General features: G+C 37.9%; 1 protein-coding gene across 6 annotated transcripts in view; it reads left to right on the top strand.

Annotated features, from left to right (window-relative positions):
- LOC150079291 (intermembrane lipid transfer protein VPS13D-like) overlaps window positions 1-25,825 on the top strand; it is a 1,618,665-nt gene that overhangs the window by 1,343,864 nt on the left and 248,976 nt on the right. For all 6 annotated transcript variants that reach the window (XM_090383928.1, XM_090383929.1, XM_090383926.1 and 3 more), the window contains one exon: window positions 7,170-7,366. In XM_090383928.1, coding sequence (XP_090240054.1) covers window positions 7,170-7,366 — 197 coding nt within the window. The remainder of the gene's footprint in view (window positions 1-7,169; window positions 7,367-25,825) is intronic.

The raw sequence follows: 25,825 nt of genomic DNA, 5'->3' as shown, positions 1-25,825 counted from the left end.
TGCCCAAATTTTCTAGATCCTGTTGCAGTAGCACACTGCCATTACTGTCATTAACAACCCTGCCAACCTTTGTATCATCTGTAAACTTTGACACTAAGGCTGATATACCTTCATCAATATCATTGATAAATATACAAAACAACAGTGGACCCAACACCGAAACCTGTGGGACTCCACTAATAAAATTAGTCCATGAAGAGCAGTGTCCATTGATTACCACCCTCTGTCTTCTCCCACTCAACCACCCTTTTATCCATTGTAGCAACTTACCCTTAATACCATTCTGCTCCAGTTTGTACAGTAGTCTTCCATGCGCAACAGTGTCAAAAGCTTTCCTGAAATCCAAGTATATGAAATCAAAATTAATTTTTCATCCAGTTCCTTTGTAACCACATCATATTATCCAATCAAATTTGTCAGACAAGACTTTTCCTTAACAAACCATGCTGTGTCTGAATTATTGCTGCAGTCTTCTCAGAAATAGTTGCTCATATATTGTAATGTTTGTTCCAGGTATTTAGCAAGCCTTACAATTGGAAATAAATTTTCACCATGTATTTCTGAAACTAAAGCAGATTTATCATTTTTTTATTTACTCCTTCCTTGAATAACGTATGTTGAATCTTATGAACCACTTAATTTCACAAAAGTTATGTTACATTGCATCATGAAAAAATTGAGGCCCATTAGAATCATAAGTATTATTTTCACAACTACTAGATTCCTTGTCACTTCCATTAGAAATCCATTTGTTACTTTCTTCTTGTCTAAACTCTTCTCCATTCTCCTCTCCATACTCATTTTCAGGTAGCGTTTTTAATTCCCCTCGACATATTTGAATCTGCTCTTGAGTAAGACCGCAAGATTAACACATTTTAGTAATGCAGTCAAACTAGCACTGTAAAAATTGATAGAATATTTTTCCACTTAAAGTTTCACTTAGACTAAACTAAAATGGTGCAGTTCAGTAATATATAGTAGGGACTCCTGCACACACTTAGACTTGAAGCTGAATGCACAGATGTGTAAACATATACCTGGGTGATTCAAATCAGAAATGTTTACCACAAGGTAATTAAATACAAAAAACTTTGTTAACTGTATAAATTAGCTAATTTTATTGAATTTTACAAACAGTCAAATTGTGTGCTTTGGTAGTTTTAAGTATAGTGCTAAAATTTAAAAGAAAAATGTGCAGCTGACACAACTTCAAAATATCTACTGAATAGCTCTTCTTACTTGGGGATTGACGATATGCATCCAGCTAGTTAACCACTTTTTGAATGTTTTCCTGAAACTAATGGAACCATTTTTGAATCAAGGTAGAAATGTAATTGCCAATAACTTATTTACTAGTTTTGAATTGATGAAGAAATTAGTCCCAAAAAAAAAAAAAATACTACTCTAGTGGAAACTGTGAATAATGCTCATAAAGAAGCTCCGCTGTCCATAAAAAAGAAGGCAGAATTATATTCCACCTCAATTTTCAAACTTGATAATTGCACTCTGACGAATTATTAGGCCAAAGCAAATTAAAATCATAATCTTGACTACACTTCATAAAAATGTTGCAATGGTAATGGTACAAAGAAGAAGTTTGACACAGTGTTAAAGTGCAACAAAACAAAGTACAGTAATACCCGAAGTTACGCGATAGGTGGGTCCGACGAAAATCGCTTGAGTCGAATTCGCGTAAGTCGGGGTACAACTTTGCATATAAATACATATAAATTTTGTTTAATTGGGACCAAGGACTAATAAAAACACTAGTTCAGAAGAAAAATATTTAATAAAATTGCAGTTCTTTGTACATATTAATACAAAACATGTATTAAAAAAATAAATGAGTTACGTAAAAAAGTTATTTCGATGTCGATGGCTTCATAAAATCTAACAAATTCGTCTGACGACACAGCGCCTTCTTTTTTACACGCAGAATTTTTTCGTAGCAAGCTAATAATTTTTTTATTCCTTGCATTGTAGCTATAACGCATTCTTCATTGGAGTCTATGTTTTCTAAAATTTTTAAGCCCTATTCAATTGAGCTGAGACCTTCTGTCAAGCTTGCAATTGTCATGTGCTTTTCTGGTGGAACTGGGTCTGAAGTGTCGGATACTTCAGTGACATTTTGCTCACGCATCTCTATGAGCTCATTCATTGTCAGCTCCTGACTATGTGAATTCAACAGCTCGTTGACATCATCACCATTGACTTCCAAATCTAATTGCCTGGCAAGATTAACAACTTCTATCACATGAGTGACATGATCAGTTTCTGGCGTTGTTTTCGTCTTGTTTTTGAAAAAAAAAATGGACAAAGTTTCTTCCAGACACCATTCAATGTTTTTTTGTGAATTTCATCCCAAGATTCTTCAATGATTCTTATGGCATCTAAAACATTGAATTGTTTCCAAAAGTCTTTAACAGATATCTCACTATTTTGTCTCATAGTTTCATTCAGACGTGCAAACGAATGCCTCGTGTAGTAAGCCTTGAATGTTTTGAGGACTTCCTGGTCCATCGGTTGAAGCAAGCTGGTTGTGTTTGGAGGCAAAAACACAACTTTCACACATGGATCGAAATTAATTAGGGTGGCAGGAGGCTGACCGGGTGCATTGTCAATAAGAAACATCACTTTAAATGGAATCTGTTTAGACTTGCAATAACGTTCGACTTCGGGTATGAAGTGGCGACCAAACCAGTCCTCAAAAACGGAAGCTGTCACCCAAGCTTTATGATTTGACTTCCAAATCACTGGTAAGCTAATTTTAGATATACACCAAACGAAAAAATCAAGAACCGCATAATTCCGAGTTCGCATAAGTCGGGGTATTACTGTATGGTGTTGATGTTTTATACCAAATGGCAAAATTCCTGTATATCATCGACAAAACCCCATGACCTACTCTTGCAGCCTGTCTGCATTGCTCAGAAAACTTTATATCTGACTGCACAATTACTCCCAAAAAAAATATTCAACAAAAAGCAGGTTCGTATAGATGGCCAGTTCACGGCTTTTATAATATATTAGATCTTGCAGTAATCAAAGCTTGGATTATTTATAAAGGTAAGAGATAAAGTTATGCAGAGAAGAGAAGAGATTTTATATTGAATCTAGCTGAAGAACTCAGAAAAGAATATATAGATTTCCAGAAAGCAGCAGCTAAAACCAGTAATAACAGTGGCCTTGTCAAATTCTCAAAAAGCATCAATGCCAAATTAGGTGATGCAAGGCAAACAAAACTACAGAAATCTGCACTATGTATAAAAAGTATGTATGTGGAAAGTGGAAAGGAACTGTTGAGAAAAACTGTCATTTGTTTAAATTGCGCAAATTAATTTTTAAAAGCCAGTTTATTTCATAAATAAAGTTTTGTTTTCAAATTTTTGCAATCAGGAATAATAATTTTATGTGTTACATCAATGTTTTTGTTAATTTTACATCAATGATTATAATAAAATGTTGAAAACACAACTTAAAAATTCTGTTTTATGTACAACAGTGAAAATGACTAGCAACAATAGTTTTGGATATTTATGCCAGCTGGCAGTTCTGTTGTTCATTCAAAAGGATTCTGTGGGGGAAGGTGATTTGCTCTCAAGTTTTATTCCACATGAAAAGGTCTGGAATCATTATTATTATTATTATTATTGGCCATATGGTGCAGGGAAGCCTGAGGCTTATGCTTCACCAGCCAAAAAAAAAGAAAAAATTCTGAATTACCCTGAGAGAGAGAGAGAGAGAGAGAGAGAGAGAGAGAGAGAGAGAGAGAGCAAGAGTCAGAAGTAGAAAGGAATCACCAAGAAAGAGAAGAATAATGATATCCAGCTCAGGACCCTGGGTGAGCCAAGCCCATACTCACCAGATGTGAGCCCCTCAGGATTATTTTTGTAGCACTTAGCCTATAGCTTTTGTTAAAGTTTTACACTGCTCTTAAAATTGTCTTTCTTTATCAAAAACAATTTAACTATGCATATTGGACAAAAAATTAGCCACCTGTATAATTTTTCAATTAATAATGTGTGGCCCCTCCTTTAGCATGGATATTTTTGTGAATTCTCATTGATAGGATTTTGAGTTAGACCCCTTAAATAGTTTATATTATTATTAAGACATTCCAAAAACAATTGAGCCAATAATTCATTCATTTTTTATGGATGCTGTTGGGTTTTTACTTTCTGTTCAACATAGTCCTGTATGCTCTTTCTTAGATTTATATTTGATGACTTGGCTGCCTAGTTTTAATGCCCTTTCACTCCCTTGTGGCCTTTGCCAGTGTAAAACAGTACAGACCTTACAGGTGTACAGAAATCAAAATCATGATGTCCGTCAAATGCTCAGAAAAACACACAATAGGGTATCCAGTTCATAATAGTTGAAAGATCGCCAAAGCATTACTGACCCATCACTAGCTTGTACCACATTATGCACTAGTCTGTATAAATTCTCATACATCTGACATCACTAGAGTATAGGTAAAATTTGGATTCATCAGACCACAACTTTCCAATCATCAACAATCCAATTTTTATGCCTTTTAGCTGGACTTTTTTAAGTATAGAACTTAAACTTTTTAAAATTTTATTGAAATTGGCTGAGGACATCATCAGGAATTGGCTGATGAGGTCCATAGTTAACTGTTAGCAGTAGTTAATGTCTGGCTTGTTTGAAATTGTTTTTCATTTACAGTATTCATCACCAATCATGATCATTTAACACAGACTTTTGATCACAGGATTAGAAATCTGCATCGATTTCTAATTGATTTTGACTCATCCCATTCCTTAGAAACTCTTATTACTTTTCTTTCTGAAGCACCAACAAATTTGAATACTGCTTTGATAGAAAGTTCATTAGACCAACCAAATATCACTCCTTTCTGCCACTTAGTAATATCTTTTCTACGCCCATGTTTCATGGTGAAATCCCTAGCTTTTTCATTCGCAGGTGATATACCTTAAATAGAGAGAATGGATTAACCTTATACAGTCAATCCTCGTATAACACTTGTTTACATTACACGAATTCGATCGTACATGATTTATAAATAGGGGAACGATATCTTATATAACGCGAACCGAATTCGCTTATGCACGATTCGCCTTTGTGTTTACAAGAAATGGCAGTCGAACGCGGAATCACCCCAACCGAATGCAACATGATAGGAATGAAGAGAAGATTCCGAAAATGTATTTATGTGTTTTATATCGGTGAAGGGGAAACACATTTCACCAAAATAACGTAAAAACCAACACAATTCCAGCTATCGGTATAATCGCAAATGCAATTAGATCGAGTTTACTACCAGTTTATAACTGATTCCACTAGCAGAAACGCAACTGGAAATTGTATTTATTGTTTTATGGTAGTAACTCCTAGAAATGTGCTTTAGTAAAATGTGAGGTGTTAATAGTGGCCTTTACGGTGTTGTTTATTCAGTTGCTACACGTGCGCAGCTTTGTTTATGTGTATCAAGCGTGCCTCCTCGTTTTGTAATTGTGCTTTATTCCATAAAAATGAGTAAAATACTTAAAAGGTGTGAAAAGGAAGCGTCCTGGTGAAGACACTGCAGATTCAGAGAAAAAAAGAAAAGCAATATCGATAAACAGAGGCGGACTGGGTCAAAAATTCTTACCCTGGAAAATTTGTAGTGGCATCATACTAGTGTTTATGGCCAAAATCACACCGGCCACCGGGGTTTCCCTGGTAAGGCTTATGGCCAGTCCACCACTGTCGATAGCGAAAAAATATGAAACTGTGAAACGCTTTGAGCGAAATGAAAGACCATGATATTGCATGTGCTACGGACCTAAATGAGTCAACGCCGAGAATTACAAAGAATGCAGAGAAAATAAAAACAACTTTCATAGCAGTAACAACTCAAAGTGTAATTAAAATTCATTACATTAAGACAAAGAATTGGAAGAGATGCAACGGCTGTCAACTGTTTGGATAGAAAATCAAACAAAAAACAAGTTTGCTTATGATAGAAGCAAAAGCATTAGCAATATTTTATTACGTAATAGTCGTAATAAAATACGTAAGTATTTTATTACGATTATTTATTGTGTTTGGTAATGTTTTTGTTACAAATGTGCGCTCGATCTTGGGTGGTCGGCACCTAACCCTATTTTTCCCATAGGGCCTGTTGTTTATATTGCACGATTTTGCATTGCACGAGGGTTTCCAGGAACACAACTATCGTGCTATACGAGGACTGACTGTAGCAAGCTTATACATCATCAGTCCAAAAAAAAAAAAAAAACCATAACACTTCCCACATCACCTGTCCATCCCTTCTAATAGTTTTTCTTGTTCATCCTTTAATTTATTCACCTTGCAGGTGCCTAGTCTTCGGGTGCTGCAATATGCAGAGCTGAATTCTTGCTTGGTTCTGAATCCTTACATGGATCTGTTGAAACAGGTGCAGAGAAGAGCAATGAGATTGGTGTGGGGAACAAAAGAGTGCTCTTACCCTTTTGTTCCCCCACACCAACCTCGTTGCTCTTCTCTGCATCTGTTTCAATAGATTCATGTAGTTCCTAAAATGAGGCTTCCAGATGTATATGCAAAATTCAAGATGTGACCTAGCCATTGCCTTAAACAATGGAATAATAACTTCGCTATCTCTACTGCAAAATTCCTGTATCATGTAAAACTTACGAGCTGTCCTAGCAGCCCATGTGGAGTTCTCAGAGAACTTTATATCTGACTGCATGATTACCCCAGGTATTTTTCATTCTTAAATAATCCAAGCATGGACCACATAGTTAATGTTATTCTGAGATTACTGCTTCCCTTATGCAATATTTTGCATTTGTCAGTGTTAAACTTCATTTGCCATTTCTCACCCATTTGCCTAATCTTTCTAGATCTTGTTGTAGTCACATAACTAATTAACTAGCCTTACAGCCTTCACTTCATTTTCCAAACTTAGTGATCAAGCCTGATATGCCTTCATCAGTATCATTAATAATTCATAATATCATTAGTTTCCATGCTGTAAGCAAAGAAATGCAGAAGTGCTTGTTCAATCTGTGATATGCTCTAAATACCAGGAGTTACTCATTTTTTTCTGGTATCTGTATATAAAGAACAAACAATTTGAAAACTAGTTATTTGATAAAATTGAAGAATAAATAATCAAATTTGTTGATTACTTTTTCAAGAGATGATCAACGGAAGCACTATTTCTTGCGAGTTGAAGTTATTCTACAGGGAGCGACCTTTTTTATTGTGTTCAGTGATACCGATAAAATGCCACCTCCATTTCGAATTGATAACTACTCCGAAGTGTCAGTGACATTTTTTCAAACAAATGTGCTGGAAGAAAGACTGAAAACCATGGTAAAGTCTCATACTTCAGGTAAGTTTTGGTTATTTTGTGTCATAAAAAAAATGCTGCTTGTTTTACCAGCTAATAATGTTATAAGGCATAATATTTAATACATGTAAAGTGAGTGGCAGGCAAGCAAATGATATGAAATCCTCTAACAAAATGGCAAAGTACCAAAAAAAAAAAAAAAAAATCTCTCACTAGCATCACTCCTCTTGATAATGCATGCTGTGGAAAACCAGAGTGCATGATCAAAAAGACCAAACTGTACAAGATATAACTACCATTGTAGTTACACCTCATACAGTTTTTTTTTTTTTTATATGAAAACCCCAAACATGAAAGGTTGTAGAACCCATAGTACTTAGTGCCATGCTTGGCTGAAAGTTGAGAAGATAAAAGAAGATAATTGTTGATATTAGACTTTAATTTCTGTAGATTGAAATTTTCAGGAAGTACATGTGAAAGGAGGTTGTTCCAGAAAATGGAAGTTGAAGGAATAAATGAGGAAGAAAAAAAGTTGGTTCTGTGAGTTTGAAGTTGTACAGTAAAAGGATGATGACTAGTTGTGGTACATGTTTGGACTGGTTTGGAAGATAGAGGGAAAATTATAGAATTCAATTCAAAAGAACAGCGTCCACAGACATATCTGTAGAAAATGCATGCAACAGAATCAGAACATCTGTGAGACAGAGTGGAGAGACTTTGTCAGAGATTGGTCATTAATTAACCTAACTGCCTTCCTTTGAATGGAGAAAAGAAGCCTGAGATTTTGTGGGGATTGTCCCAGATGTTGGAACAATATTCCATGCTAATGAGGATTTGAGATTTGTACAAAGTGTGAGTAACTCTTAAGAAGAAAAGTAGTGCCAAGAGAGAAAAAGAGAAAACCCAGTTTTTTGGATGCAGAAGAAGCAATACTTGTGATGTGCTTATACCAAGAAAGATTAGGATTACCCTGACTTCTTAAGCCAAGAAGTCAAGGTAATTCCTAATAGAGATATGTAATCTTATCTAGTAATCTGAGTGTCTTCGAAGATAAGCATAGGAACCAAAGAATCCTTTTTGCAAGGTATAAAACAGGTCTGAGTTTTGTAAGGATCGAAATTAACTAAGTTATCTGTTCCCCACTGGAGAATTACCTGTAGATCAGCATTTAAAGAATTGGTAGTGGATATTCGAGAAGTTGAAGCTGTTTGTACAGGGTGAAATTTTCAAACATTCAGGTGGAATACAATATGTTGTCCTTGGAAAAACTATGGATAAGATTTCCAGTCAACAGAAGAAGGGCATTAATAAATAAGAGGAAAATATTAGGAGAAAGAATTGAACCTTGAGAAACGCTTGCATTAGTGAAAAAGTTAGACGACTACACTACAGATAATGATAGAAAGCTGTCTACCATCACCCACAGTGAGCAGTCAGAGAGAAAACTATTACAATTGGAAAAATATAAGATGAAAACTTAATTAAAAGACCTTTGTGCCAAATACAATCAAAATCCTTTGAGATTTGTACAAAGTGTGAGTAACTCTTTAGAAGAAAAGTAATGCCAAGAGAGAAAAAGAGAAAACTCAGTTTTTTGGATGCGGAGGAAGCAATATTTGTGATGTGCTTATACCAAGAAAGATTAGGATTACCCTGACTTCTTAAGCCAAGAAGTCAAGGTAATTCCTAATAGAGATATGAAGCCTGTGGCTGTGATGCATGTGGACGTTGCCAGTGTTTGTCATTAATCAGAATTGTTGTTTCAAGGATAGGGTGGACGTGATGTTCAATGACTCCACAACCAGGCGCATCGTTGATAGTGGTGAGACCTATCCACAATCACGACATCGCAGTGTGGGTCAGTGTCGTGGTGGGTTGCCCAAGAGCAACTGCTGATTTTCACCAAACTTTTCCATAGAATTTGTCCATAGATTGGTAAAATAAGCCATTATATCAAAAGTATATTGTCAGTGGATCAACATTTACGGAATTCTTACTGGCGATCATTGATCAGATTAGATTAGGTTTCAAGATGTGTAGTATGTTTTTGTGTCCATGAGAGACACTTTAAATTGCAGATGTTCAATCTGTACAGAATTACAAAATACTCATAAATCATGCAATAAACAATGGAACAATACACAAAGATGTTACTATTCTGGTCAGTGATCAGTTTGACTATTATAAAACAGCACTCTTGAAGATTATATGCATAATCCACTGATCTCCAAGACCTATTTAAACCACATGTAAGTTTGGACATACATTCATGTGCGATTATCGCCTCCTTTGTGTTTTTTAGATTTATATGGCCAAAATCTCTATCACTGACTCCATCAGGTGCAGATAAATTGTAGAACAGCTACTAGACCAGCATTATCTTCTGATATATTCATGTTTGGGTCACTGTTAAAACAAAAAAAAAAAAAAAAAAAAAAAAACACCCAATTTTTAAAAGTAGATTTACTTTTAATAATCTTGATTAGAAAGACTTGGGAAACTTAACTTACTCAGCAAGATTTCTGTGGTGATCAAGAATGGTTAGATTGGTTACAAACATGGACTCTTAGATGTCAACTGAAAATTTAAACGTCAACAAAATGGCAAATCATGTGAATGAGATTCATTCTGAAATGAATCTGTGTGTGTGTATATCTGTGTGTCTGAATCTGTGTGTGTGTGTGTGTGTGTGTCCAGTAAGAATGGTTTAATCCTACCCAATGTAATGTTTTGCCTTTGGAAAAAAGAAATCTAGGATTGACTTACAGACTATGGGCTAGGAATTAAAGGTGCATCAGAATGAGAAAGAGTTTTGGTTATGATATGATGTAATATAAACATTTTATTAGAAATAAAATATTTTATTTTATTTTATTAATTTTCAGTTTATTTGGTCATGTAATGTTGTTAGTTTACATTTCCACCTTAGTGAGATTTCACATAATTCGGAAACTGGTGCCATCGAGGGGGCGCCACTAAATTTCTTTTAATTGGCTTAATTTATAAATTATTTTAGGAACGTTGCTTCAACACTATCCTTTTCTTCTTTATCCCCCCCCCATATTTTTCTGTTATCGTTATTTTATTTGGTTCAGTTCATTTTCACTCTACTGATTTGCCATGCTACTGACAATATCCTATTTTAATTTAGCTTATTATACCCAACATGTAGTGGATTGTGCTTTTCTGCTGCCACTGATGTTAGCTTTTTTCTGTTATTTTTCTTATTTATTTTAATATATATTTTAGTAATTTTTATTTCTCTATTTAATTTTTGGATTAATTTGATCATATATATACTGTATGTAGAAAGTGTGAAGAAGATTTTGGTTTAAACCCATTGAATCGACAGTATACACCAGATTGTTTGTTAGTTTGTTATTTGGTTTTTAGGAGCATTAGCAACTAAGGCCATATTGCTCCGGGAATATGCGGTGGCCATTCCCTGACCTTTCCACATCCTCCGTATTTGTGGCTCAAACCCCGGTCTAATCAAGAAGTGTGTGCTATGCACTGCTGCTCCTTCCCACCTGGCTACGGAGGCACCGGTATACACCAGAAGTGAACTCTACTAAATGGATAAGGAATGTAGCGAAATATGGTATGAAAAAGAAAGAGACGGATTATTAATATCGAATTACTGTAGACACAGGGCAAAACGGAGACAGAATAAATTATGACAAGTTTAATAATAGGAAAAACACATACATATATTAGATTAGATACATACAAAAAAGCTTTCGGTTGTTTTTGTTAACCTTCCTCAGTCAATTGACAGTTAAGAGTGGAACATGAGGGCATGTACTGCCAATCATGTACATGAACTGTGCGATTGTTGGGTGTTAAAGCCTGTGGCTGTGATGATGTGGACATTGCCAGTGTTTGTCATTAATTAGAATTGTTGTTTCAATGATAGGGTGGACCCGATATCCACTGCTCCTATTGACCGAGGTATTGAAGCATGTGATGTTCAACGACTCCACAACCAGGCGCATCGTTGATAGTGGCGAGACCTATCCACAATCACGACATCGCAGTGTGGGTCAATGTCGTGGTGGGTTGCCCAAATGTGTTTGGCAATAGCTGAGTGTTCTACATCCGCTAAGCGGATTGCTCTTTCGTGTTCCGGAAGACATTTTCTGAGCCATCTTCCATTTTCCCCAATGTAGCAGCTAGTGCAGTCATGGCAAGAGATGCGGTAGACTGCTACTACGTTGGGGAAACTGGGAGATGGCTCGGAAAACGTCTTTCGGAACACAAAAGAGCAATCCGCTGAACAGATGTAGAACACTCAGGTATTGCCGAACACATTTGAGCAACTCACCACAACATTAACCCATACTGCGATGTCGTGATTGTGGATAGGTCCTGCCACTATCGGCGACATGCCTGGTTGCAGTCGTTGAACATCACATGCTCAATTACCTCAGTCAACAGGAGCAGTGGATGTCGGGTCCACCCTATCATCAGAAACAACAATTCTGATTAATGACAAACGCTGGCAACATCCACATGCATCACAGCAACAGGCTTCAACATCCAACAGTTAATTACGCAGTTCATGTACATGATTGGCAGTACACACCTTCATGTTCCACTCTCAACTGTCAGTTTGACTAAGGAAGGTTAACAAAAACAACCAAAAGCTTTTTTGTATGTATCTAATCTAATATATGTATGTGTTTTTCCTATTATTAAACTTGTCATAATTTATTCTGTCTCCGTTTCACCCTGTGTCCACAGTAATTCGATATTAATAATAAATCCAGAGGGACACACCTCTTTAATCAAAGAGACAGGAAATTAAAAATAAAAATAAGAAGTGAAAAGGCAACCAAAATAGGATTACATTTCAGTGTTTTTCACAATTTCAGTCTCTTCATCAGAGGTCATCCACTGAAATTATGAGAAAGACAGCAATGTTCTTGCTTCTGTTTCGGACATGTTCTGTATGCTATGGTACACGTGTGCTGTAGCCACGTGTTGAGAAAAAAATTTTAAAATTTTGTGGTAAGAATAAGCTGATATATATGCATATATACACGTGTGTGTATGTGTATGTGTTTTCAATATAATCATTAATAACTTCCCTGCAATTATTAAATCTATAAATGTAATGAATGCCATTTGTTTCTTGTTAATTACTATCTACTAATTAATGATCAAAAATTTTATGAAATAACATCAGAGACTAAAAATTTATGAACTTTAAAAATCCGCCACAATATTTTCTTTAAATGATAAATTGGTAATGTAAGTAACTTTCAACTGGATAATGGTTGTCATTTTTTAACCCTTGCTTTTCAGTTTTTGGGAGAACTGTTAATATTGAAAATAGGATTAAGGTTATTTTTTCATGAATTTCGTGGTACAGTGGAGTCTTGACTTACGATGACATCGACATCCGGTATTTTCAGGAACTGACATACCGTCCATACGATCTTTTATTTTAAGGAAGACTGATGTATTTGCAGGAACCAATGGCTTTCCGATATAACTGGAATGGTGTATGGGGTAGAAATTTTCAGGCGCATGGCGTGCAGAACATCTCATACAATTGTTCTCAATCAATTAGTGTCTTTGTTATTGCTCAATAAACATTCCTGCTTGTTACAGTACTTTATCTTCTGTTTGATGTGCTTGTTCAGTGTGTAAACAGAGTGTGGAGTGTTAATGTTAGTGATGATTCCACATCAGTGCATAGGAGAAGAGACTTTATTCTGGAAATGGGAAGGCCTGATATGAATTTAGGGAAAAGCAGATGAAGGGTGACAGTGCTAAGCAGATCTATGACGATCTGAAACTTAAAGCTCCATCAACTAGTCACAGTGCTGTGCACTTTGAAGACTTTAAAGTTAGTAGAGGCTGGTTCAAGCACTTAAAAAAAAAAGTGCAAATCTCAAAGGTGTTAAGAGGCATCCAGTGCTGATAAAAAAAAAAAAAAAAAAAAAGGCCTTTAAAATTGGATTCCAAGAGTTTGTTGATCAGGAAGGTTATCTTCCCCAGCAGGTTTTTAACATTGACAAAATGGGCCTCTTCTGAAAGCGAATGCCCAGGAGAGCGTACATCACTAAGGATAAGACTAGTTTGGTTGGGCTTAAGCCTATGAAAGATAGGCTTACTCTCCTGTTGGTTGCCAATACCTCTGGAGATTTCAAGCTGAAGCCTTGTGTATCACTCTAACACACCCAGAGTATTTAAACAAGAGAAGGTTGACAAAGGCATGCTGGGAGTGTTTTGGCACAGTAAGAAGACCTTGGTTACAAGGTGTCTTCAATGAATGGCCACTTGAAGTTTTTGTCATTCAATTAAGAGTTATCTTGAGAAAAATAAGCTTCCTGTGAAGGCACTGCTCCTGCTGGAGCAGTGCCCCAGACCATGATCCCAAACTTGTTCAAGTCAAATTTTTGCCACCCAACACCACTCACTCCTCTTCTTCAACCAATGGACCAGCAAGTGATAGCAAACTTCAAAAAAATCTACACCAAGAAAATGTTCGCAAGTTGCTTTTCAGCTACTTCTCGACTATGTGAGGCTGATTGTAAGTTCTTGGAATGATGTTTCCATCAGGTCTTAAATTCAGCCTGGAAAGACATCTGGTCTTTAATTATCCATAAGATTGATGGATTTGAAGATGATGGTACTTTGACAAATGATATTGTAACTCTTGGGAAATCAATGGATCTGGAGGTTGACGAAGAGAATGTGGAGGACCTTATTGGTGCTCATGGGCATGAGCTAACAATAGTGGAGCTACAAGAGTTGGAGAAAATTATGGAGAGGAAGAAGAAGACACCCAAAAAGTGTCAGCTGAAGAGTTGAAGACTGTCATTTCTTGTTGTGAATGTTTAAGAGAAGTGGTAAAAAAACACCCCAGCATTGAAAACACTGAACTCATAATGTGCAAAATGGAAGACGAAGTCATTTCTTACTTCAGGAAGCTACAAAAACAGTCCACTTTGGACAGTTTCTTTGCCAGTAGCGACAAACGTCTGAAAAGACACCTGATGCAGTACCGCCACCACCACTATGCCGCCATTGATTTCATCAGCACTGCACTTCAAGTCTAAGGTAAATGCTAATTTATTGTTTGTTTTTTATTTTAAGATGTTTTATGACTACAGTAAACCCCCGCTATTCGCGGTATCTGTATTCGCGGTCGCTGATTTAATATAAAATGAAACCTAAAAAATATGAATTTTAAAGCACCGTGAACATTTTCCGCCATAAAAAACATGGGCGTGGCTAAAATTATCTTTCCCGGTCAAAACAGCGCTTAGTGGGTGGGGGGAGAGGGGTGGCAAAATCGCGAGCGTGGATGTTTCTCGCTAATCCTTGTTCAGTATGTGTTATGCGCTTGTCACAGAAGGTTTCGTCGTTTGCTTTTAATTTATATGCTTATAAATTGAATAAATTTATGAATTTATAAATTGATATGCTTACAAAAGTGATAAATCTACCATTTTGCAGTATATTAATAGAAGAAAGTGACTTTATTGTGGACAAGTTCTTTCTAACCCGTACAAAAATATGGCTACGAATAACAAGGGAAATGTGAAAAATCAAAGAAGGTGATGATATTAGAGAATAAAATTGAATTATTAGATAAAATTTCTAATGGTGAAAGTGTCTTCTCGGTGACAAAACATTGTAAAATCAATGAGTCAACGGTACGATCAATCAAGAAATCGGAATAAAAAATCCGCCGTAGTGTCTGTGAAAACACGCTAATTGTTTCAAAAATTTGCTCTGTAACTCGTGATGTTAAATTAGAAAAAATGGAAAGAGCTTTAAATCTGTGGATAGAAGACCGAACTCAAAATAAAATTCCGTTACGTTCACTCATCATTCGTGAAAAAGCAAAACTCTTTTATCAATACTTTAGTGAAACTGGTGATAGCACTGGCGGGATAAGTTTTTTTTTTTTGCTAGCAAAGGCACTGGTTTGAAAGATTTGTTTGAAATTTCTAATAAATATTACATTTAATATTAAATTGTTTCTTATTTTCATTTCGATGCCATATGCTTACATTTCACTATGTACATAGTCATATTATGAAGGTACATATAATACGTACATAGACAAAATTTTAGACTAGTTTTTCTTATATATTTCATACTTTGGAACGGAACCCCTTTATTACTATGGGAGCCATAACTCAGTATTCATGTTTTTGGTATTCGCGGCATTTCTCAGGAACGTAACCCCCGCGAATAGCGGGGGTTTACTGTATTTATTAAATAACCTTTATAAAACATTCATTTTTAATGTAAAAATGAAGTATAACATCTAATAAAGTATTAGATGTGGGTGCGAGAGTACATGTGAACAGGCGAAGTTTTTGCGGCTCCAGCAAATAGAGAAGTTTTTGCTTTTTTATTGACTTAAATTGGCATGTTAATTTATTTTTTTAGAGTTGCTTTATATTCCTAGTAACAATACTTTAGTTTAAATTGAATTTAGATTGAGATTTTGTAGGTTATTACTTAGTATCGGTAAGGGTATCAAATCCACATGTGGACAAGTTTTGCAGCTCCCCCAAACGAAAGTTTTTAATTATACTTAGCCGCTTTATTGACTTAATTGTTAGATTAAATTATTTTCTATAAGTAGCTTATAGACCTTGTCAAGCTTCGTGGTTTATTTTGAAAGTAAATAATACGTTGTGTCCATAGATTAACCATTTGTAACTTGCCACCATTGTTATACAATACGTGTGCTAGCGTATGGTTTAACGGAAAACTAGATAGCGAGTATAGTAGTATCTATTAATTTTATTAAATTTCATTGTCAATTGAATTGTACTTTTTTAACTAAATAAATACAGTGGCCTAGTTATTACAAACGTAACATCATAAATTGATACATATAAGTTGACATTGGATAAGAAAGTCATATAAGGTAAGTCGGAGATAATATTCGATACTGCAGTACATATATATAGTGTTATAACTGCATTGGGATATAGGTTTAGGGTTATATTTTGTATTGGAATTTTATTGAACTTGAATAGAAATCATGCCTCAGAGCAGCAAAGCAAAAGGGTCAAACTAGTGGAAGTGCTGTGGCTCAGGGGAGAACTGAGGGGGGGGGCGGTTGTCCTCTGAATTACAATCAATTGAAATGCACTGCTTGTTTGATATTTGTGGAGCAATCAGGAATGGGACATGATATTGCCAAGGGGAATGTCTTTGTGTGTGCGAGATGTAAGGAGTGCGAGGAAATGAGGTGCCAATACGGCATTGTTATGGGCTTGTATGAGAGCTTGAAGGATAGGGTAGATGCCCCCAAAGGATTTAAATTGAGGGGCCCATCAGGTTCTCAGGTGCCCATATCAATGCCATAGCTTGCACTTGAATATCACGCAACACAGAGGCAATCCCCAAGACAGAATGCGCTGATCCCAAAGGAACTAGTTGTTGTAGGTGACTGTATTGTCAGGGAAACGGGGAACATATTGTGCAAAAAGGATAGATGAAACAGGACCAGGGTTTGTCTGCCAGGGGTAAAGGTTGATGACGTTGTAGGGCAGATATCATCCTTTAAGGACAGAAAGGGTAATATTGTTGTACACGTTGGCACTAACGATATTAAGAGTAGGAGACTGGCAGAATTACTTAACAAGTACAAGACAATGCTGAAAAAAAGCCGTGAGTTAGGGTTGAATTTGAAAGTGTTTGCAATTCTGCCCAGACACGATAGGAGGGAGTATATGATGAGAGCCTTGTCGATCAATTCGGCCCTGGAGAGATTGTGCAAGGCTCAAGGGGCAGAATTTTTCTCAGCCTGGTCTGTGCTTGTTAACAGGAGAGACTGCTTCTACAGGGATGGGATACACTTAAATAGAAAAGGTGCAAGACTATTTGCTGATGCTATTGAAGCAGAGTTAGGTGGGTCGGAAACTGCTAATTTGGGGAATACACAGACTAATAGATTAACAGTAGCCACTGGCAAAGGTAAAAATGATTCTTGCACTACTTCTATTGAAATTCAATTGAGCAGCAGCCTGGAAAGCAAGGCAATGGGAATTTCCAGGACTGCTGGGAGTCATAGTGTAACAAGTAAATACATGGGCTGTGTTAGGGTGACTAAGAGTAGAAACAGGTGCATGTATACTTGCATGTACACCAATACTAGGAGTATAGTTAATAAATTCAATGAGCCTTGAAGTGCTAGTCAAGCCATCAAAGGCAGATATTGTTGGGATATCAGAGACATGGTGTCACACAGACATAAGCAGTGCAGAACTGGAATTTCGAGAAAGGATAGACAGGACAGGAAGGGAGGAGGGGTTATGCTGTTAGTTAAAAAACACATAAAATCTGAGGAAGTGCATCCAATTGATGTTAGCATTAGCATTAGCATTAGTAGAGGCATACGATGCAAGAAAGCAAGCTTATTCAGCATCAGCCCAAAAAAAAAAAAAAAAAAAAACCCTCTCCCATTTCACCCCTCCGTTCGTTCGAAATACCTGTCCAGTTGAGCTTTAAATTTGTTTAGGCTATCAACTTCAACAACAAGTGATGGAAGTCGGTTCCACCAACCAACCACCCGCTGGCCAAAGGCAAATTTCCGCACATCTATCCGACATCCGTCCTTCCTCAATTTGAATTTATGCCCTCTGAGGTGATTATTCTGAGAAAGATGAAGAATCCCATTGGCATTGAGCATGCTCAAACCATTCAAGGCCTTATACACCTCTATCAGATCACCTCGCCGGTGCCTAGTCTCCAGACTCTGTAATTTGCAAAACTTAAGCCTTTCTTCGTAAGAGCAACCCTTTGTTCCATTTACTAATCTTGTTGCCCTTCTCTGTACCCGTTCCAGCAGCTCTACATCCTTCTTGAAATGAGGCCTCCAGACCTGTATACAGTACTCAAGACGTGGCCTAACCATTGCCTTATACAAGGGAATAATCACCTCCTTATCCCTGCTAGAAAAATTCCTGTATATCATTGACAAGACACCATGAGCTACTCTTGCAGCTCGTCTGCACTGCTCAGAGAACTTCATATCTCCCTGCACAATTACCCCCAGGTCCTTTTCATTCTCCACCACTGTCAGTGTGGTACCGCAGAGTTGATACGTTGCTCTGGGGTTACTGTTTCCCATATGCAGTACTTTACATTTGTCAATGTTAAACTTCATTTGCCACCTCTCAGCCCATCTGTTCAACCTTTCCAGATCCTGTTGCAGCAGCATAGCGTCAGTAGTGTCCTTGACGACCCTGCCAACCTTTGTATCATCTGCAAACTTGGACATTAAACTTGATATCCCATCATCAATATCATTCATAAACACCGAAAACAACAACGGACCCAACACTGAACCTTGAGGAACTCCACTAATAACATTAGTCCACGTTGAGCAGTGTCCATTGATTACCACTCTCTGTCTTCTGCCACTCAACCATCCCCTTATCCATAGCAGCAATTTGCCTCCAATGCCACACTGCCCCAATTTGTGCAGCAGTCTTCCATGTGCAACAGTATCAAAAGCCTTTCTAAGATCCAAATATATAATATCAAAGTTATTCCCTGCATCCAGTTCTTTTGTGACTACATCATAGTATCCAATCAAATTGGTCAGGCAAGACCTGCCCTTAACAAAACCATGCTGCGTCTGAGCTATAACTGAATTCTTGTCTAGATGATCCTGCAGTGCTTCTTTAACCAGTGCCTCCATTAATTTACCTGGAACAGAAGTTAAACTAACAGGTCTATAATTACTTGTGTCAGCCTTTGATCCTCCTTTGTGAATTGGGGTTACATTTGCACATCTCCAGTCTATGGGTACCTCCCCTGAGTCCAAAGAAGCTCTCATAATTATGGCTAGGGGTTTGCATACTTCCTTTGCTGCCTCCTTTAATATAACTGGATAGATCCCATCCACCCCAGGTGCCTTTTTTATGTTTATCCTCAACAATCTCTCCTCCACTTTCCTCTCAGTTATTACAAAATCATCCAGCTCACTGCCAATGTTTACTTTACCTACATCATTCTCCTTCCTGAATAACTCCTCATGCGTGAATGTAGATGCAAAATACTCGTTTAGATTGTTAGCCGCCTGAGCAGGATCCTCAACTGTTGAACCATCAATATCCAGTGGACCAATCTGATTCATCCCTTTCCTTCTCGAGTTCAAGTATGTAAAGAACTCTTTTCTGTTTTTCTTTGCATCCTTTGCCAAGGATTTTTCGTAGTCTGCCTTTGCCTGCCTAATCTCCTTTGTGACTTGGTTACAGACCAACTTATATCTATCATAGGCTTCCATGTCACCCATTAATTTATATGTATCCCATGCATTTTTCTTCTCTACCACATGTCTCATTAGTTCATCTGACAACCATTTAGGCCTAAACCTTGAACAATATTTCTTAGTTGGTATGTAAAGCCTGGTAGCCTCCAAGATTAGTTCCGTGAATGCTTCCCATTTTGAGTTTGCTGTTGGTAACATCATCAGTTGGTCCCACTGTATAGAATTTAAATACTGTCTCAGACCATCATAGTCGCCTTTACGAAAACAAAAACCCTTCCCTTTACCTCTGATGGTAGTTACCTCCTTGAGTAAATCCCACTTCAACACACTGTGATCACTGCCACCTAGTGGTTCATTTATCTGCAGGTTCTTAATGCATGAAGAGTCACTACTGATAATCAGATCAAGAGTATTGCTCCCTCTTGTTGCCTCACGAACATGCTGGTGTAGAAAACAATCATCCAATAAATCCACAAAAGCCTTGCTAGTGTGCGAGTGACCAACCAACAAATTCCAGTCAATATCTGGGAAATTAAAATCCCCCATTATAAGACTCTCTGATTTACTGGCCCACTCTATTTCCCTGTACAATATCTTATTATACTCATCAGAGTCATTAGGCCTATAGCACACTCCTACTCTCAATTTTGATTTCCCTATGCTTATGTCACACCAAACTGATTCGGCACTGCCCTGTCCATCGATGTCGACTGGCTTCACTTCCTTGGACTTTATGTGTTTCTTAATTAATAGCATAACCCCTCCTCCCCTCCTGTCCTGTCTATCCTTTCTATACACATTGTATTCCCCAAATTCCAGTTCCGCATTACTTATATCTGTGTGACACCACGTCTCTGATATCCCAACAATATCTGCCTTTGATGTTTTGAGCAATACCTCAAATTCATCAAATTTATTTACCAAGCTCCTAGCATTGGTGTACACGCAGGTATACATGCACCTGTTTCTATTCTTAGCTACCCTAACACAACCCATGTGTTTACTTGTAACGCAGTGACTACCAGCAGTCTCTGAAATATCCTGCATCTTGTTTTTCAGACTTCTGCTCATTTCAATAGAAGCAGTGCAAGAATCACTTCCACCTCTGCCAGTGGCTACTGTTAATCTATTAGTCCTTGTATCCCCCCCCAACTAGCAGTTTTCCGACCCACCTAACACTGCCTCGACAGCATCAGCAAAAATTCTTGCACCCTTTCTATTTAAGTGTATCCCATCCCTGTAGAAGCAATCTCTCCTGTTAACAAGTACAGTCCAGGCTGAAAAAAAATTCTACCCCTTGAGCCTTGCACAATCCCTCCAGGGCCGAATTGATCGACAAGGCTCTCATCATATACTCCCTCCTATCGTGTCTGGGCAGAATTGCAGACACTTTCAAGTTCAACCCTAATTCACGGCTTTTTTTCAGCAGTGACCTGTACTTGCTAAGTAATTCCGCCGGTCTCCTACTCTTAATATCATTCGTGCCAACGTGTACAACTATATCACCTTTTGTGCCCTTAAAAGATGATATCCGCTCTACAATGTCATCAACCTTTGCCCCTGGCAGACATACCCTGGTCCTATTCCACCTATCCTTTTTACAAAGCATGTTCCCCGTTTCCCTGACAATAGAGTCACCAACAACTACTAGTTCCTGTGGGACCAGCGCATTCTGCCTAGGGGGCTGCTTCTGTGTTGCCTGATGACCAAGTGCAAGCTCTGGCGTTGATGTGGGCAGCTGAGAGCTTGATGGGCCCCTCAATTTATTTCCTTCGAGGGCATCCACCCTGTCCTTCAAGCTCTCATAAAGGCCCATAACAACGCTGAGTTGTCGAATGTTGGTGGACAATGCAATGTTAAGTCTGTTTGGTGTGACATAAGCACTAGAAAAGGAAAAATGAGAGTAGGTGTGTGTGTTATAGGCCTAATGAATCTGATGAGGATAATGAGAAATTGTGCAGAGAAGTAGAGTGGACCAGTAAATTAGAGTGTCTTGTAATGGTGGATTTCAGTTGCCCGGATATTGACTGGAATTTGTGGTTTGGTCACTCACACACTAGCAAGGCTTTTCTGGATTTATTGGATGATTATTTTCTACAGCAATATGTTCAGGAAGCAATTAGAGGGAGTAATACTCTTGATATGATTATCAGTAATGATTCTTCATGCATCAAGAATCTGGAATCTGCAGATAAAGAAACCACTAGGTGGCAGTGATCACAGTGTATTGAAGTGGGATTTACTCAAAGAGGTAACTACCATCAAGGGTAAAGGGAAGGGTTTTTGCTTTCGTAAAAGTGACTACAGTGGTCTGAGACAGCATTTAAATTCTATACGGTGGAACCAACTGATGATGTTACCAACAGCAAATTCAAAATGGGAAGAATTCAAAGAACTAATCTTGGAAGCTACTAGGCTTTTCATACCAACTAAGAAATATTGTTCAAGATTTAGGTCTAAATGGATGTCAGATGAACTAATTAGACATGTGACAGAGAAGAAAAATGCATGGGATACATATAAATTAATATATGACACAAAATTCTATGATTGATATAATCTGGTCTGTAACCAAGTTACAAAGGAGGTTAGGCAGGCAAAGGCAGATTACGAGAATTCTTTGGCAAAGGATGCAAAGAAGAACAGCAAAGAGTTCTTTACTTATGTAATCTCTAGAAGGAAGGGGATGAATCAGATTGGTCCACTTGATATCGAGGGTTCAACCATTGATGATCCTGCTCAGGTAGCTAAAAAACTAAATGAATATTTTGCATCGACATTCACGCATAAGGAGTTATTCAGGGAGGGGAATGCCAGAGGTGTATTCCACTCTGGCAGTAAGCTAGATAATCTTGTAATGAATGAGAGTAAAGTGGAGGAGAAATTGTTGGAGATAAACTCTAGAAAGGCACCTGGGTTGGATGGAATCTATCCAGTTATAATAAAGGTGGCAAAGGAAGTAAGCAAACCCTTACAATAATTATGAGAGTTTCCCTGGACTCAGGGGAGGTACCTATGGACTAGAGATGTGCAAATGTGGCCACAATCCAGAAAGGAGGATCAAAGGGTGACACAGGTAATTACAGACCTGTCAGTTTAACTTCTGTTCCAGGGAAATTAATGGAGGCACTGGTTAAAGAAGCATTGCAGGATCATCTAGACAAGACTTCAGTTATAGCTCGGACACAGCATGGGTTTGTTAAGGGGAAGTCTTCTCTGACTAATTTGATTGGATACTATGATGTAGTCACAAAGGAACTGGATGCAAAGAATAACTTTGATATCATATATTTGGATCTTAGAAAAGCCTTTGATACTGTTGCACATGGAAGACTGCTGCACAAATTGGAGCAGTGTGGCATTGGAGGCAAATTGCTGCTGTGGATAAAGGGATGGTTGAGTGGGAGAAGACAGAGAGTGGTAATCAATGGACACTGCTCTTCGTGGACTAATGTTATTAGCGGAGTCCCTCAGGGTTCAGTGTTGGCAACTAGAGGGAGTAATACTCTTGATCTGATTATCAGTAATGATTCTTCATGCATCAAGAATCTGCAGATAAAGAAACCACGAGGTGGCAGTGAATACAGTGTGCTGAAGAGTCTATTGTTGTTTTCTGTATTTATAAATGATATTGATGATGGTATATCAGGCTTGATGTCCAAGTTTGCAGATGATACCAAGGTTGGCAGGGTTCTTAATGACACTAATGACAGTACACTGCTGCAACAGGATCTAAAAAAGTTTAGCAGATGGGCTGAGAGGTGTCAAATGAAATTTAACATTGACAAATGTAAAGTACTACATATGGGAAGCAGTAATCCCTGAATAATGTTTTAACTCTGTGGTACCGCATTAACATTAGCATTAGTAGAGGCATATGATGCAAGAAAGCAAGCTTATTCAGCATCAGCCAAAAAAAAAAAAAAAAAAAAACCCTCTCCCATTTCACCCCTCCGTTCGTTCGAAATACCTGTCCAGTTGAGCTTTAAATTTGTTTAGGCTATCAACTTCAACAAGTGATGGAAGTCGGTTCCACCAACCAACCACCCGCTGGCCAAAGGAAAATTTCTGCACATCTATCCGACATCCGTCCTTCCTCAATTTGAATTTATGCCCTCTGAGGTGATTATTCTGAGAAAGATGAAGAATCCCATTGGCATTGAGCATGCTCAAACCATTCAAAGCCTTATACACCTCTATCAGATCACCTCGCCGATGCCTAGTCTCCAGACTCTGTAATTTGCAAAACTTAAGCCTTTCTTCGTAAGAGCAACCCTTTGTTCCATTTACTAATCTTGTTGCCCTTCTCTGTACCCGTTCCAGCAGCTCTACATCCTTCTTGAAATGAGGCCTCCAGACCTGTATACAGTACTCAAGATGTGGCCTAACCATTGCCTTATACAAGGGAATAATCACCTCCTTATCCCTGCTAGAAAAATTCCTGTATATCATTGACAAGACACCATGAGCTACTCTTGCAGCTCGTCTGCACTGCTCAGAGAACTTCATATCTGCCTGCACAATTACCCCCAGGTCCTTTTCATTCTCCACCACTGTCAGTGTAGTACCGCAGAGTTGATACATTGCTCTGGGGTTACTGTTACCCATATGTAGTACTTTACATTTGTCAATGTTAAACTTCATTTGCCACCTCTCAGCCCATCTGTTCAACCTTTCCAGATCCTGTTGCAGCAGCATAGCGTCAGTGGTGTCCTTAACGACCCTGCCAACCTTTGTATCATCTGCAAACTTAGACATTAAACTTGATATCCCATCATCAATATCATTCATAAACACCGAAAACAACAATGGACCCAACACTGAACCTTGAGGAACTCCACTAATAACATTAGTCCACGTTGAGCAGTGTCCATTGATTACCACTCTCTGTCTTCTGCCACTCAACCATCCCCTTATCCATAGCAGCATTTTGCCTCCAATGCCACACTGCTACAATTTGTGCAGCAGTCTTCCATGTGCAACAGTATCAAAAGCCTTTCTAAGATCCAAATATATAATATCAAAGTTATTCCCTGCATCCAGTTCTTTTGTGACTACATCATAGTATCCAATCAAATTGGTCAGGCAAGACCTGCCCTTAACAAAACCATGCTGCGTCTGAGCTATAACTGAATTCTTGTCTAGATGATCCTGCAATGCTTCTTTAACCAGTGCCTCCATTAATTTACCTGGAACAGAAGTTAAACTAACAGGTCTATAATTACTTGTGTCAGCCTTTGATCCTCCTTTGTGAATTGGGGTTACATTTGCACATCTCCAGTCAATGGGTACCTCCCCTGAGTCCAAAGAAGCTCTCATAATTATGGCTAGGGGTTTGCATACTTCCTTTGCTGCCTCCTTTATATAACTGGATAGATCCCATCCACCCCAGGTGCCTTTTTTATGTTTATCCTCAACAATCTCTCCTCCACTTTCCTCTCAGTTATTACAAAATCATCCAGCTCACTGCCAATGTTTACTTTACCTACATCATTCTCCTTCCTGAATAACTCCTCATGCGTGAATGTAGATGCAGAATACTCGTTTAGATTGTTAGCCACCTGAGCAGGATCCTCAACTGTTGAACCATCAATATCCAGTGGACCAATCTGATTCATCCCTTTCCTTCTCGAGTTCAAGTATGTAAAGAACTCCTTTCTGTTTTTCTTTGCATCCTTTGCCAAGGATTTTTCGTAGTCTGCCTTTGCCTGCCTAATCTCCTTTGTGACTTGGTTACAGACCAACTTATATCTATCATAGGCTTCCATGTCACCCATTAATTTGTATGTATCCCATGCATTTTTCTTCTCTGCCACATGTCTCATTAGTCCATCTGACAACCATTTAGGCCTAAACCTTGAACAATATTTCTTAGTTGGTATGTAAAGCCTGGTAGCCACCAAGATTAGTTCCTTGAATGCTTCCCATTTTGAGTTTGCTGTTGGTAACATCATCAGTTGGTCCCACTGTATAGAATTTAAATACTGTCTCAGACCATCATAGTCGCCTTTACGAAAACAAAAACCCTTCCCTTTACCTCTGATGGTAGTTACCTCCTTGAGTAAATCCCACTTCAACACACTGTGATCACTGCCACCTAGTGGTTCATTTATCTGCAGGTTCTTAATGCATGAAGAATCACTACTGATAATCAGATCAAGAGTATTGCTCCCTCTTGTTGCCTCACGAACATGCTGATGTAGAAAACAATCATCCAATAAATCCACAAAAGCCTTGCTAGT

This window comes from Mastigoproctus giganteus, chromosome 10 (genome assembly GCF_048544385.1).
Source record: "Mastigoproctus giganteus isolate SK-2022 chromosome 10, ASM4854438v1, whole genome shotgun sequence".
NCBI lineage: Eukaryota > Metazoa > Arthropoda > Arachnida > Uropygi > Thelyphonidae > Mastigoproctus > Mastigoproctus giganteus.
This window is presented reverse-complemented; position numbering and strand designations above follow the sequence as displayed.